At 44.0% G+C, this 13,485-nt stretch overlaps 1 protein-coding gene across 1 annotated transcript in view; it reads left to right on the forward strand.

Moving 5' to 3' along the window:
• PDIA5 (protein disulfide isomerase family A member 5) overlaps positions 1-13,485 on the forward strand; it is a 119,004-nt gene that overhangs the window by 10,487 nt on the left and 95,032 nt on the right. Inside the window, exons 2-3 of the mRNA XM_037912015.2 lie at positions 3,962-4,088; positions 9,118-9,205. Of these exons, the coding sequence (XP_037767943.2) occupies positions 3,962-4,088; positions 9,118-9,205 (215 nt within the window). The remainder of the gene's footprint in view (positions 1-3,961; positions 4,089-9,117; positions 9,206-13,485) is intronic.

Genomic DNA, 13,485 nt, shown 5'->3' on the forward strand with positions numbered 1-13,485 from the left:
TAAACAGTGAGCATGCCGCTTTAATATTCCCTCTACTCTCAGGGATTCCAGAAGTCCATTCCCACATGAAGCTGTCAGTCTTGCTGGGCTTTTCATGAATAGTTTTGAATTTTTAGGTTTCTTTGATCAAATGGCAGGTTGGCTTCATTTGAGTTCTTATTTATAGCAGTCCATGCACGTGCATAGTGCTTCCTGAGACAAATAAATTCAGACTTCCTGCTTGCGGGAGTCTGTCACCTTTCCTGGCCCCTTCTTTTTAGTATGAGCTCATCCGCCTCTGTGCCCTGGATTTGAACAATGACTAAGGCATTTAATACAGTGCTGGCTGGCTTTTAACCCCTTCTACAAAGACTTGGACAAAAAGTCTGGTGTAAGTCTATCCCTGAATCTCATCTCCCATCCAGATAAGGTAGCAGTGGATTTGCAAGTCAGCCTTCTCTGCACTCGACTTCTTCGCTGTGGATTTTCAAATGAACTTCAGGGAGATAGGTGACCAGTTCTTATTGCACCAGTTTCAGTGGGAGTTGGGCACTTAACTCCCTAAAACTCTCTTGACAACCACCAGCCTTGTTTCTTAATTGTCTGCTGGTGCATCTCCAGACCAGCTGCTAGTGTTTTAACTCTTGTGTTGACTGAACCATGCCTGGAGCAGAGCTAGTTGAGCTGATGGTTGAAACCCAGGCCAGTGCCAGCGGCACCGTGTCTGCATTAGTACTACTATTGTTGCTGCTCGGTTGACGGTAAGGTGAAGGATCTTAAGGGCCTTGTCTACACTAGACATTTTTCTTATGTCTGAGGATGGTCTTAATTCATTAATTTAAACTGGAGAGATTCAGAGAACACAAACCTGATGAATTCTTATCAATTTGCAAATGCCATGTCCCTAAAACTTTTACCACAAGGCGATGAGCTTGTAGACACCAGCTGTAACCTACCAATATTGAGGCACAGCCTTAGACTGATAGGCAATTGCTATATTCATGTATAACTCGGTACTTTCAGACTGAACCTTGGTTTCTTGTGGCTGCAACATTTATCTTAATTCTGAGAAGATGACAATGATTTATTTGGTGGGGGCGATCAGTGTACTTGGCATGCTGCAGTACCTGGCACCTGCCCCAGTGGATTTATAATCTCAAATGGACAGGCACTTGAGTATCACAATGATTGGTGTGGTAGAACGACAAATGAATAACACACATTGATAGCTGCAGAGCAAATTGTGCTAAGTAGCAATGGATATGTGCAATGCAAGGGGCTTCCCCTTTAAGGAGACTGCAATTACACCAGCACAACAAATTCTGTGTTGGTGACAACACGTACACGGCTGTCGTTAATGTCATTGTTTCCTGAATCAATTTTTTCAACGGGTGTATAACTCTGCCATAAAAATTCACTGAAATTGGTTGCACAGCTTCTCTGTCTGGAAAAGACATAATAAGTTTGCTTCCAAACTATCAGTAAATCTATACAAGTGCTTTTAAATAAAGTTTACCAGTTTATGATGCAGCCTGGTGTTAGTGACATTTTGGAAATGACTTTGAGTTTTAAACTCAGATTTTCTCAGGCAATGATTCCATAGTGTAGTCTTATTGATTTTTGGTTTTCTAGACAAATAAGAAGTGCATCGTTTCAGCCTCTTTCTTGCATGCTAGACACATTTGGCAATCCCTAACCTGAGCAGATTTTTGAAAAACCTCTTACTAGTTCTGGTATAAAGTTGTGAGAACTTCAGTCATCCCTCTTCTTCCCCCCCACCCCTTTTTTAAAGAAAAATAATTATACGGATTGTGTAAACAGACCCTTTTCAGTCCATGTGTTAAATTCATCCCATTCATTGACTTTTGTGGAATTGCATGAAGCTGAATTTCAGTATGTGTAACCCCATTAACACCATGCCGCTCTGTCCCCCTCTAGTAGCTAGAACATGTATTTGTTTAGCTCAAGCAGTATACTTGTATCAACACCGTTGACTGCAGGGATTGAATTGTGGACCGCTAGATCTAAAAGCAAGAGCCTCTACTGCTTGAGCTAAAGGAGCAAGCCTGTTTTATTTTGGAGGTGGTAGTGGACTTTTAAATTTCTATATGTCATCTAACCACTAGAGTGAGACGAAAAATCACACTGTGTTTGGAGGTTACATGTGGAGTGGGGTAACTTGTTCTTTTATAGGTGTACGTGACCTTTTACAACTATACAGTAAGTGTCAGTATAGCTTTCTGTAACTTTAGGGTCCCAAACAATGTATTACAGGATTTCATTTCCAGGACTACAGTAATTTATATCTAACCTGTCAATTGCAAAGGTTCCTGAAAATATTCTGTGCACTCAGGAATTTTAAATATCTTTTCTTCGGAAATGTCTGTTGCCAAATAACATTGCTTTTATGGATTTTGGGTTTTGTTTTTCGGCCATGATGACAAGCTGCTTGCTTGTAAATAATTTTGCATCTCGTTGCAAATTTAGTGCCTGGAGCAGAGAGCTGTGACTTGGTTGGCGTAGTGCCTTGCTTTTGAACACAGGTCTGTAGCAGTCAGGATGCAAAAAGAACTGGCTCTTCCTTTTTCATATGCTCTCTGGCCGCAGGTTTTACAGCTCTCTTGGAATGAGACACTTAACTATTAGTACTGTAATTAGGGAAATGCTGAACCTCTCATTTTTCTTAGGCAAATAAACTAAAGCTTTTAGCTAAGCAAATGAGTATTAAGGTTTTCTTGTAAAGTGAAAGTAAACTAGAGATTTTTTCCAGCGAGGCTTCCTATAATCTTTTGATTAGTATGAATGCATTAGAGTGCAGAAGTGAGGCAAAATGGTCCAATAGATCGGATGATTATATTACCTAAGGCTACGGTAATGCAAACTAGTAGTAGAGACCCCAACTGAGGCTATGGCCCTGTTGTGCTAGGCTCTTTATGTACATAGGCTAAGAGGCTAATAAGACAAATGGTGTGACAAAAATATTATCCCCATTGTATTGATGGGGGAACTGAGGATATGTTTACGCCGCAATTAAAAACCTGCGGCTGGCTGATGCCAACTGACTCAGGCTTGAAGGGCTTGAGCTAAGGGTCTGCTTAATTGCAGTGTAGACTTTCAGGCTCTGGCTGCAGCCCAAGCTCTGGGACCCTTCCACCTCGCAGGTTCCATCCTCAGCCTGAACAGCTATGCCATTATTGAGCAGCCCCTTAGTCCAAGCCCCATGAGCCTGGGCCAGCCGTGGGTTTTTAATTGCGCTGTAGACCTACCCGGAGAGGCAGCGAGATGAAGTGGCTGGCCCAGGGTCACAGAGGCTGTGTGTGAGCAAATTTCCAGAGCCTCAGTTCAAGAGGCTCTCTAAGATATGGGCCTGGGAGTTGGGAGATGTGGGGTGAAATCTTGGCCCCCGTGAAGTCAGTGAGACTTTTGCCATTGATTATTTTAGGGGCATGGTTTCACCCTTGGATTCTACTCTTGGCTTTATCACTGACTCTGTCACCTTGGGCAAGTCCTTTAACCTCACTTCCCCTACTTGTAAAAACCAGAGACAATATTTGTCCCCTTTGCAAAGCATTTTGGGATCTACCTGCAAGAATGCTTTATAAGTGCTCTATTATTATTTATTATTACATTGGATAAATAAAATAAGAATGAACTTACTTGAGCAGATTTTAATGGGCATGCTTGCACACCTCCTAAAGTGTCTTGGTGGTGGTGGGAAATATTTATCCAATACTTGCCAGTTAGGGATTTCTTTGTGGAAATGCTTAACATTGCATAGTTCCAGTTTTGATTGAATGGGTTGGTTTTTTTTGTTTGTTTTATCAAATTGTTGTGCAACTTTGCATAAAGCACTAAGTTATCTGAGGTTGGAACAGTTTGAAATGCCAAAAAAGTGGTTGGTTTTTGGAAGTGCCCTTCTGCATTTGTTTTTCATGCAAGCAGGGAAGTTGTCACTTATATTTCTAAATTCTTACATCCTTAGGCAGTCCTGCCAGCCTGTCTGTTTTCGGTGAAGGTGTCTCCACTCATAGAAAAAATTAGTGACCACAAGGATTTCAAGAAGCTCCTCAGGACACGGAATAACGTATTAGTGCTCTACTCCAAATCTGGTGAGTTCTCCTTTTGCTTTTGACTGTTCTTTGTACCTGATGAACTAATTTGTGTGAACTTATTTAAGTGCCTAAATGCAGACTCCCATGTTTGGCCCCCATTTTTTAAAATGTTGGCCAGTGTCGTCGTCTTTTCCTGTACAGTGATGAACAAGCTCTTGGTGCTCAATATGTAATAGCAGTAATGCACAGTTGTAATTTAGTAGTTAGAGCAAAGGCCTAGGAATCAGGACTCCTAGGTTCTGTTCCCAGCTCTGTTGCTTACTCCCTCTGTGACCTTGGATAGGACACTTCATTTCTCTATGGCTTTGTTTACCACCTGGCAAAAATGGTCACTCTAATATCTATCAGTAAGGCTATGTTTTAGTCACGGGTATTTTTAGTAAAAGTCATGGAAGGGTCACGGGCAGTAAACAAAAATTCACGGCCTGTGACCTGTCCATTACTTGTACTGCACGCCCGACTGAAACTTTGGTGCTCTGGGTTAGGGGGCAGCCCAGAGGCGGCACGGGTGCTCTGGGGGTGGGTGGCGGCGTGCGGCCTGGGACCCCCGCTGCTGCTGCTGGGGAAAGGGGCGGGGAGGCTGGCAGGCTCCCTACCTGGCTCCACACAGCTCCTGGAAGTGGCCGGCGTGTTCCTGCGGCCCCTACCTAGGCGGACTCGGAGGCGCAGCCAGGGGGACTCCGCATGCTGCCCCCGCCCTGAGTGCCTACTTCGCAGCACCCATTGGCCGGGAACTGCAGCCAGTAGGAGCTGTGGAGGAGGTGCCTGCAAGTGGAGGCAGCTCAGAGAGCTGCCTGGCCACGCCTAGGAGTCGGGGAAGGTAAGCGCCGCCCAGTGCCCTCACCCTCTCCTGCACCCCACACCCAACTCCCTGCCTCAGCCCTGAGCCCCCTTCTGCTCCCAAACTCCTGCTGGTGAGGGAGGGGTGCGGTGTCCCGAGACTGGCCCAGCAGTGCTTGGTGTGGCTGGCCTGGGGGCTGCCTGAGCTGCTCAGGTGGCCCCCAGGCCTCTGCAGAAGTCACAGAGGTTCCAGAAAGTTACAGAATCTGTGGCTCTTGTGACAGACTCACAGCCTTATCTGTCAGACACAGGTATTTCTAATGTGCCTGTCGCCATAATATGTAAGTACCAACCTCAGGGTGATGCATTGTAAGGCAGAATGAATGAATGTTTAGAATACCAAAATACAGCCATTTGTACCACTAACACCTTTGGATTTTCTATGGTTGCCTCATGTCTTAATTACCATAATAGTGGGCCTCTTGTGTTGCTCCCCCATCTCCTTCATCTCATACCATGTCACTTGTCCCTATAAGATCTTTTCACTGTCTTCTACCAATCTTATTCAAACTCTCCATCCTCCCCTTTGAGGCTGTTCAATCTTATGTACCTCTTTAATCTTATTTCCTCTTGCTCCTTACCCTTCTGCTTTACTCCCTTTTCCTGTTTGTGCCTTTGCATCTTCTTTTGTGTTGCTCCCCAACCTTGGAACAGTCTTCCACTTCTTGGTATGTACCTGCTCTGTCTCTTCTATGCCTCTTAGTTAAAACCAGCGTCTTCCATGAATTCTCCCCTGCTGATCTTCTCACCAGAGATGTCCTCTCTGAGTCCATAAGTGAAATCTTGCCCTGTGTCTTTCTGTCATCAGACATTGATTGCAAGTTCTTTTGGACAGCAGTACTGTCTGGCTCTGTGTGTCATAAAGTACTGGGTATATTTATGGTGCCAGGTGAAAGAAACAGTGCTTTGAGATCCTTAGGGAAATGCAAAATGCTCTTATTGTCATGGATTTGATATTCATTTAGCCAGCACACATGGGAACTGCTGATTAACTGTGAAGTGAGATCAAAACAGTCTCTTTAATGCTGCTGCTTCTCCCGCTCCAGTCCCTGCAAGTACAGTAAGGAAAAGGAAACAGCCAGGAAATGTTATTTTTTAATATTAATATCCTTTGAACTGTGCTTAGTGAAATGGACCCAAATTCTGTTCTGTTACACTGATGTAAATCATCTACCCCATTGACTTCAGTTGAGTTACTCCAAATTTACACTCCTGCAACTGAAAGCAGAATTTGGACCCTTAATATGGTGTTCCAGTGTTTTTCTCCAAAAGAACTATTGTTGATAGAATTCTCCTGTTTGCTAAAGTGCAGATGCTTGGGGGAATTAACTTTATTTCTGAGGATCGGTGGGGTGGGGGTGGGGGGCGTTATGCTGAAATTGGCACATACGCAACATGTGACTTAAATACTGTTAAAATATTTATATGTTTGGTATAATGGGAAAGTGCTCTGACTTGGCCAAAAATTTCTTTGGAACAGATTCAAAGTGAAAATCATAAATTGGGTTTCTAACATTTTTCCATTCGAAAAGAAATTTGTTAAAAAGTGAGCCAACAGTATTGTTCAGCTTTTTAAAAGGCTCCCCCCCCCTCCCCCCCCGGCTTAACATTGTTAGTGGTGGTCGCTTTCATTTTTAGTAGTACAATCGCAGCACTTCAGCACAGACATTTGTCAAATAAATGTCGCCCTATGGGCCCACTTCAAAAGTCATGTTCTCGCTCTCTTTTTTTTAAATTTAATTGGCTGGATTTAACAATGTAAAGCATTGCACTGAGAGCTGTCTGGGGGATTAACATTTCCTAGAGTGGTGATCCTTATACGCAATTAAAAAATCTCTCGCTTAGCTGCTGTCCTGTAAAAAGTCGTTGGGCACGATTCTAATTCCAGATACCCACCATGTATCTGTGTTGAGATTCTGGCCAACTGCCGGTCATATTGCTGGTGAGAAGGGTTAAAATATCATATGGTATTCAAGCAAGTGCTACCTAATATTCCTGGTACGTGCAGAAAACTAATTGATCATGAGGGATGCACCCACCTGTGGTATATGCTTATTCCATGCTAACAGATGACTTCCCCAACCGTTGTTGCAGTCTGTGGAGGGAACCTCCTCCACGTTCTCTTCCAGTATTTCCCAGTTTGAAATGCTTTCCTGGCACTGGATTTGGTGATTTGAGTATATTTAGGCTTGAAAGGATTAGGTTTTTATCGGTAAATGTTTTGTTAAGATTGATTTCACCGTATAAACAAATGAAAAAATATTTCCATCGATAATCGTTGAAATTTACAGGTAGGCAGAGGAAGAAAAATGCTGCTTGAGAACTTATTAAAATTTGATTAAAGGATATTTTCTTTGTGTATTTTGACATGTAATGTTGACCCCTCTCCCATAATTTCATGGCCTGTCTTTTGCTGTGTCTCCCCCATCCCTTTCAGAGGGGAATGCAGCGTGAAAGCTCTCCTCTCCTCCCCCATTGGTAGGGTGACCAGATAGCAAGTAAAGCCATAAAAAGTTGAAAAAATGCTTTAAAATAAACATTGGTATTATCCCTTGAAATTATATTAAAAAAAAATCTAATTTGGCCAAGCCTAGGTATATTGCATTCTGTACTGTTTGGAGCAAATGCCAGTCACATAGAGATCAGTGTTTGGGGACTAGGATAGTTTTCTTAGTACTGATTCCAGTGGAAGGAGTCCCTGACAGCATAGCTTAAATGAGCCCATGCTGCAGAGACATGGAGCAATGCTGGGGACCGTGGAGCTGGTATACAGAGAAGGTGGTCCCTGTTTCTTAGATTCCAAGATAACAGGTACTTTGTAAATGTCCTACATAGAACAAGAATGCTTTTTAAAAATTCAGCGGGTAAGCAGAAGAGGAATGTTCTTTGCAGCCCATGCCTCCTTGTTAACCCAGCCAGCATCCCCATATGTACACTGAAGAAGAGAGAAAGAACCCTCTTATGAGAACCCTTGGGGCAGAGTGCTGCTGTTTAAAACTACCCTCTGGGAACTCTCAGGCCTTGGTTTGTCTAGGAAACATGTTGGCTTGTGTGTTTTTTTTTGATCAAAGTAGCTAACCCCCTTTGAAGTGACCTTCAACTCTTAGTGTAGGCAAAGTTCAAGGCCTTAGTAATTGAGTTAGCTGGTAACAGATGGCCCTAGTGAAGAGTCAATGGTGGAACCTTACCACCATCGGCAGAGCTTTCAGTCTTGCTATTTGATTGGTGGAGGCGAGTGAGTCTGTTCATGGGGATTAGCTTGTGGGGTCAGGCCCTAAACTGGTGGGATGTGGTAGGCTTGTTGGTAGTTTTTTTGTTAGCTGAGGAGCCAGTAATGGGAGCTCATGTGGTTTTGATGGTTCCATTAACATTATGTTTTACAGTGGAGCAGCTGATTTCTTTTAATACCAAAGAAGTTTTATGAGTCTAGAACAGTTTTTATTGTAGTGGGTTTAAGAAGTCAGATATTGGGTTGAAAATAAAAATGCTTCTTAGGCTTCCCTCCTTAAATTTTTTTCTGATTATAGTTAATAACATTTTACACTTATAATAGTGCTTTGGGGGATTTTGGAATGAAAGTGCTTTATAAAATCTAAACATATTTTTTGCAATGCTGTGCCATATCTATCTTTGGAATTTCAAATGCAGCCACTTCTAGGGTTAAAATGATAAGGCCCCCTTTACCATAGTATTTGAGCATCTCTTTAATGTATTTATCCTCCCAACATCCCTGTGAGTTAGCAAAGTGCTATTATTCCCATTTTACAGAAGGGGAGCAGAGCGGCTAAGTGGCTTGCCAGAGGTCACATAGGAAGTGTCTAGTGGAGCAAGGAACCGAACCTCTGTCTCCCAGATCTTTCGCTAACGCTCTAACCACTAGACTATCTTTCCAAGGCAAACCACTGAGTGCACAGCTGTAGGGAGAAGGAGGTGGGAGAAAGAAAGTGGGCCAAGATACTGAAGTCTGTGGTAGAATGCATGACATACCCTCAGAAATGTAGGCAGCGATGCATGCTGTAGGTATAAATGTTCAGGGTATCAACGTTCCTTTCAAATTGCACAAGGTTTACTGATTCCTCTTACAAATGAGACTCCAGGAAAAATGTTCTCTCTGTGCTTTGAGCAAAAGATTGCAATTGCTGTATCTGCTGATTTGGATTAACACTGTTATTACTGTTGTTTTCAGCTGCCGCTGCTGAAAGTCCACTCAGGTTACTGTCCGACGTGGCCCAAGCGGTGAAAGGACGAGGTACTATAGCCTGGATAGATTGTGGGTATGTGATGTACTGTTTTCTTTTCCCCCTTCCTCTCCAGCCTTATTTTGGTACTGCTGATTTACCTTTTCAATGGCTGTAAATCGATCACATCCTGTAACGGAAAGCACTTTGTCAGGAAGGGTAACCCTGTAATGGGAGTGGGCGTACCTTTTACACACCTCCCTGGTCTTCCTTTGGGATGTCTTGGGATAGTCTCTTCCCCACAGGTCTTGTCAGTTCCTCTCTGCCAGCATGTTCTTTTGTCATGAGCTGGGGACCCTGGAGCATGGTCTCTTACTGTGTCTCCCGCACCCCCTTCAGAGGGGAATGCAGCATGAAGGCTCTTCTCTCCTCCCTCCTTGGTAGGGTGACCAGATAGCAAGTATGAAAAATTGGGACTGGGGTTGGGAGTAATAGGTGCCTACATAAGAAAAAGCCCCAAATATCGGGCCTGTCCCTATAAAATCAGGACATCTGGTCACGCTACTCCTTGGCTCTTCATGGAAGAGATTGCAACACAGAAGACTCCGTGAGATGGAAGAGAGATTGGGGTGTACTCTTAGACAGCGCACCCTCATCCACTGTGCTCCAGGGCTGGGAACCTAAAGCTTAGGCTGTTCTCTGCTGGAGGAGAGCAGCAGGCTCGGGGGATGTTAAATGTGCAGCAGTGAACAGGGGGACCTGCCTATGGTTGAAACAGAACTTCACTGTGGGTGCAGCACACCCCTGTAAAGAGCGACAGCCCCAAACCTATGCAACACTTGCATCATATATTGAGGGTAACATAGCTGTGGTAGAACATGCAAACCTTGCATGATTTGTATAACTGCTTCGTTTGGAAGGGACCTGCTGTTACAGCATTTCACAAGAAGACTTATTTTAGAAACTTGCTCTCTCGCTTGTCGTTTCATGGCAGTTCTCAATGCAACATTGGGGAGACTTGTTTTTTTGTAAGTAGTCACTTATTTGAGAGGGAAGGAACAGGTGTGCGGTTTGCTTTGGTTCTAAGATCTGAAAGCCTCTACTGTGGTTCTGTTCATGATGCTGACAATAGCACCGTACAGGTGGTTTTAGTTTTCGTATCCTGGTGTGTGCCTCTGTCTCTGCATCTTGAAAGCTATGCTTTTCTGCCTGCTGTTGACAGTGTCCCCTTCCTGTACTTATAAGGGAACAGATTGCTGGCTCCCTTTCTAGGGACTGATATGCTGTTGTACAAGTAGATGCACCAGATTTAGCTCATCTATACGCTCAAAGGGATTTTTTCTAAAATTGCATTTTTTAAGTCCGGGCCCTTCCTCTTTGATTAACCAATAACTTTCATTGTGGGTCATTGTTTTCTCACAAAAGTTAATTCATCATTATTTTGCTATCCTACCACCTCTAAACAAATCTTAACTAACAAGGGTCATGCTATGCCTTTCTTCTACGTTCTCGTTCTGTTGGGCTGGTTCAAGTGAATGTTCTGTCCTCCTTCCAGGAGATGGAGACGGTGGTTGAGATCGTTAGCTGGCATAAATTGGGGTAGCTCCGTTGACATCAGTGGAACTGTATCAGTTTCCAACCTCTGAGGCTCTAACTCAGCAAATGGATTGTGAAGAAGAAAATGTAGTGGGGAAATGAGGCATATCTCTGAGGTCCCCTCTTCTGCCAAAAAGTGTTGATGACAACTAAAACTTCACGGGTACTGAGGTCTAGTGAATGGGACACTGGACTAGAAGTCAGAAGGCCTGGGTTCTTTTCTCAGATCTGCTGCTGACCTGCTGTGAGACTTTGGGCAAGTCTCTTCACCTCTCTGTGACTTTGTTTCCCCCTCACCCTTTCTCTTCCTTTTCTGATTTAGATTGTCACTGTGGGTCAGGACCTGTTGCTTACTGTGTGTGTGGGTACAGCTCCTAGCCCAGTGTGCTCCCATTTTGGTTGGAATCTCTAGGTGCTATTGTAATACACATAAGAATCATAAGCTTCTATGTAAATTTTAGCATGATATCAGGGAGAAATATTCAGTATTTAGGGCCCAATCCTGGTCCCATTTGACGTTAATGGGAGTATTGCTATTGAGTTCAGTGGGATCAGAATCTGGCCCTTAATTTCCCTGTGTTGGGATGGGGGAACTCAACATTTTGATCTTTGTATTACAACAGGTTCTACTGACCTTAATTCCAATATCTTCCTCCCTCTGCTTTCCTTCTAAAAGGGTGTCACTTAAAACAAGCTTTCTTTATGAGTTACTCACAAGGAATATACTTTAAAGTCTCCTCCAGTTAATACTTTAATTTACTTTATAATGTGTGGCAGTTTCAGTGCCTTTCATCCGGTCAGAGCACAGTTCTGTACAAATATAATGAGTTAAACCACATCACCAATGTGAGGGGGGCAAGTATTGTCCCTAGAGAAGTGAAATGACTTGCTGAAAGTTGTACCGTAAATCACTGGCAGAGCTGGGAATAGATCTCCTGGCTTCAAGATTGCTCCTTTAACCCGAGAGAATGCTGTTAGAACAGTAAATGAGTTCACTAACAATGGAGACCATGTTGCAAACATGGCGCTGGTTGTAATCCGTCAGAGGGCCAAGCTACGTTAGTGTTCAGAGGGTTCGGTTTGGGAAGAGACCTAAAAACCTTGGATGCTTTCCCCAGACATAATCAGAATTTTCAGAGGTCTCTTTCCCTGCCCCCTTACTCACAATGAGATATCTTAACAGAGATAGATGAACCAGCTGAGTGCTGGAGACAGAGTGAGGGAAGACCAGGATGGTAGCCAGAGGAGTTCTGTTGCAGAGCCAAATTGGTTTGGTTTTGAGTCAAGTTTTGCTTGGTGGCTGATTGTTTTAAAGCCATGGAGAGCCGTCCGAAATCAATATATTCGTAGAGGATGGTGTATTATTTTTTTTGCTCTCAAAAGATTTTTCCAACCCATTGTCTCTTCCTTTCTGCAAGAGGCTGCAAACTACCGTTGGCTTCCCTCATTCCAGCCAGAAAGCGTGAAAGGTGTCTGTAGTGCCTTCTGTCGCTGACCACAAAGGCCTGTTTTCAGGAGTGCTGAACAGCTGAGCCCTACCAGAGCTGCTCAAGATACTCTCCCATTGCAGATTTTCTGTGATGCTTATTTGTGGTCTCGGCACTGAAACAACAAATGCACAGATGTAGGGATATTTACAGTGCAGGCTCAATTTGTTTTACAAATATTGATGAGAAACGGTTTGTTTGGCAGCAGTATTCTCCGCTCCCTTAAGCAGAGAATTTTGGCTTTAGTCTCCATGCCCTGCTGTAGTGAGCTCCCTTTGCTTTCGGATATGTGCGTTGGCAAGGCTGTCATTCCTGCAGAGTTGTAGTTGCTGCCTTCGGCTCGGCTCCCCTGTGGCGACGACAGCGCTACCTCTTCTATTGGCCGTGCTCGCTGCTATCTCAAGGCACAGTGGTTTTTGCTCCTTTTTGCAGGAGAAAGCAAGAGTATATTGCGCCCCCAACAAAGCTTCTTGTTATTGATCTGTTGTTGAGCACTAGCTGAGCTCTCTCTGCCGTGTGAAATACGGAGGAAGATGCAGGCCTTGCCACCGGAAGTTTTCTGTCTAAATAGCCTACTTACATGTAAACCAGCTTCCCCACTCGTGGTTTTCCATGGTTCAAGCAAGAGATTAGGTTTGAGCTCTCCAGTGCTGACGGAAATAGAGCAGTCTCTGGAAGGCCAGGAAGACTTGGCTGTGCATAGACGCTAGGGGAAGAGTTGGTCGCTTGCCCAGTTAGCATGGAGAAAAGCTATTACAAGGATAGCCGAGTTCCTTCAGAATAGATGTGACTGGCTTCCCTGTGATGCTTTGGACGCAGTTCTGCAACGTGCTGAGCACCTTCCTCTCCCAGGCCCCTGGGATTTATTCACGTGCATCAGTCCCTTGCTAGAGCAGGGCCCCATTGTAGATGGGCTCTGGGGCCTCTTAGCGCTTCGCAGCATAAGGCCTTTACTCAGCAGCTCGATTTGAAGCAATTCATATTGGCTTAAGCTGTGGCAGAAAGGAGCTGACCCCTACTAAGGGGGTGCTGGTGGAATTTGTCAAAATGTCAAAGTGAGGACTCTTGGTTCCTATCTGAGGTACTGTCGGTGGCTCTGTATATAATGAAACATGAAGCAGTTGAATTATGAGTAAAACACCTGCAAACGATGTGACAAAAATACTTACATTTTATTTCAGCCTTTCCATGTTTTAATTAGGAAGCCCACACTGAGGCGTTTGATGTTGAATGAATTGCAGCGTGTGAGATGTCGGAATGTTGAATTAATGATGTCTGGTGAGATGCAGTCTT

The sequence above is a fragment of the Chelonia mydas genome, chromosome 11, assembly GCF_015237465.2.
Source record: "Chelonia mydas isolate rCheMyd1 chromosome 11, rCheMyd1.pri.v2, whole genome shotgun sequence".
Lineage (NCBI taxonomy): Eukaryota > Metazoa > Chordata > Testudines > Cheloniidae > Chelonia > Chelonia mydas.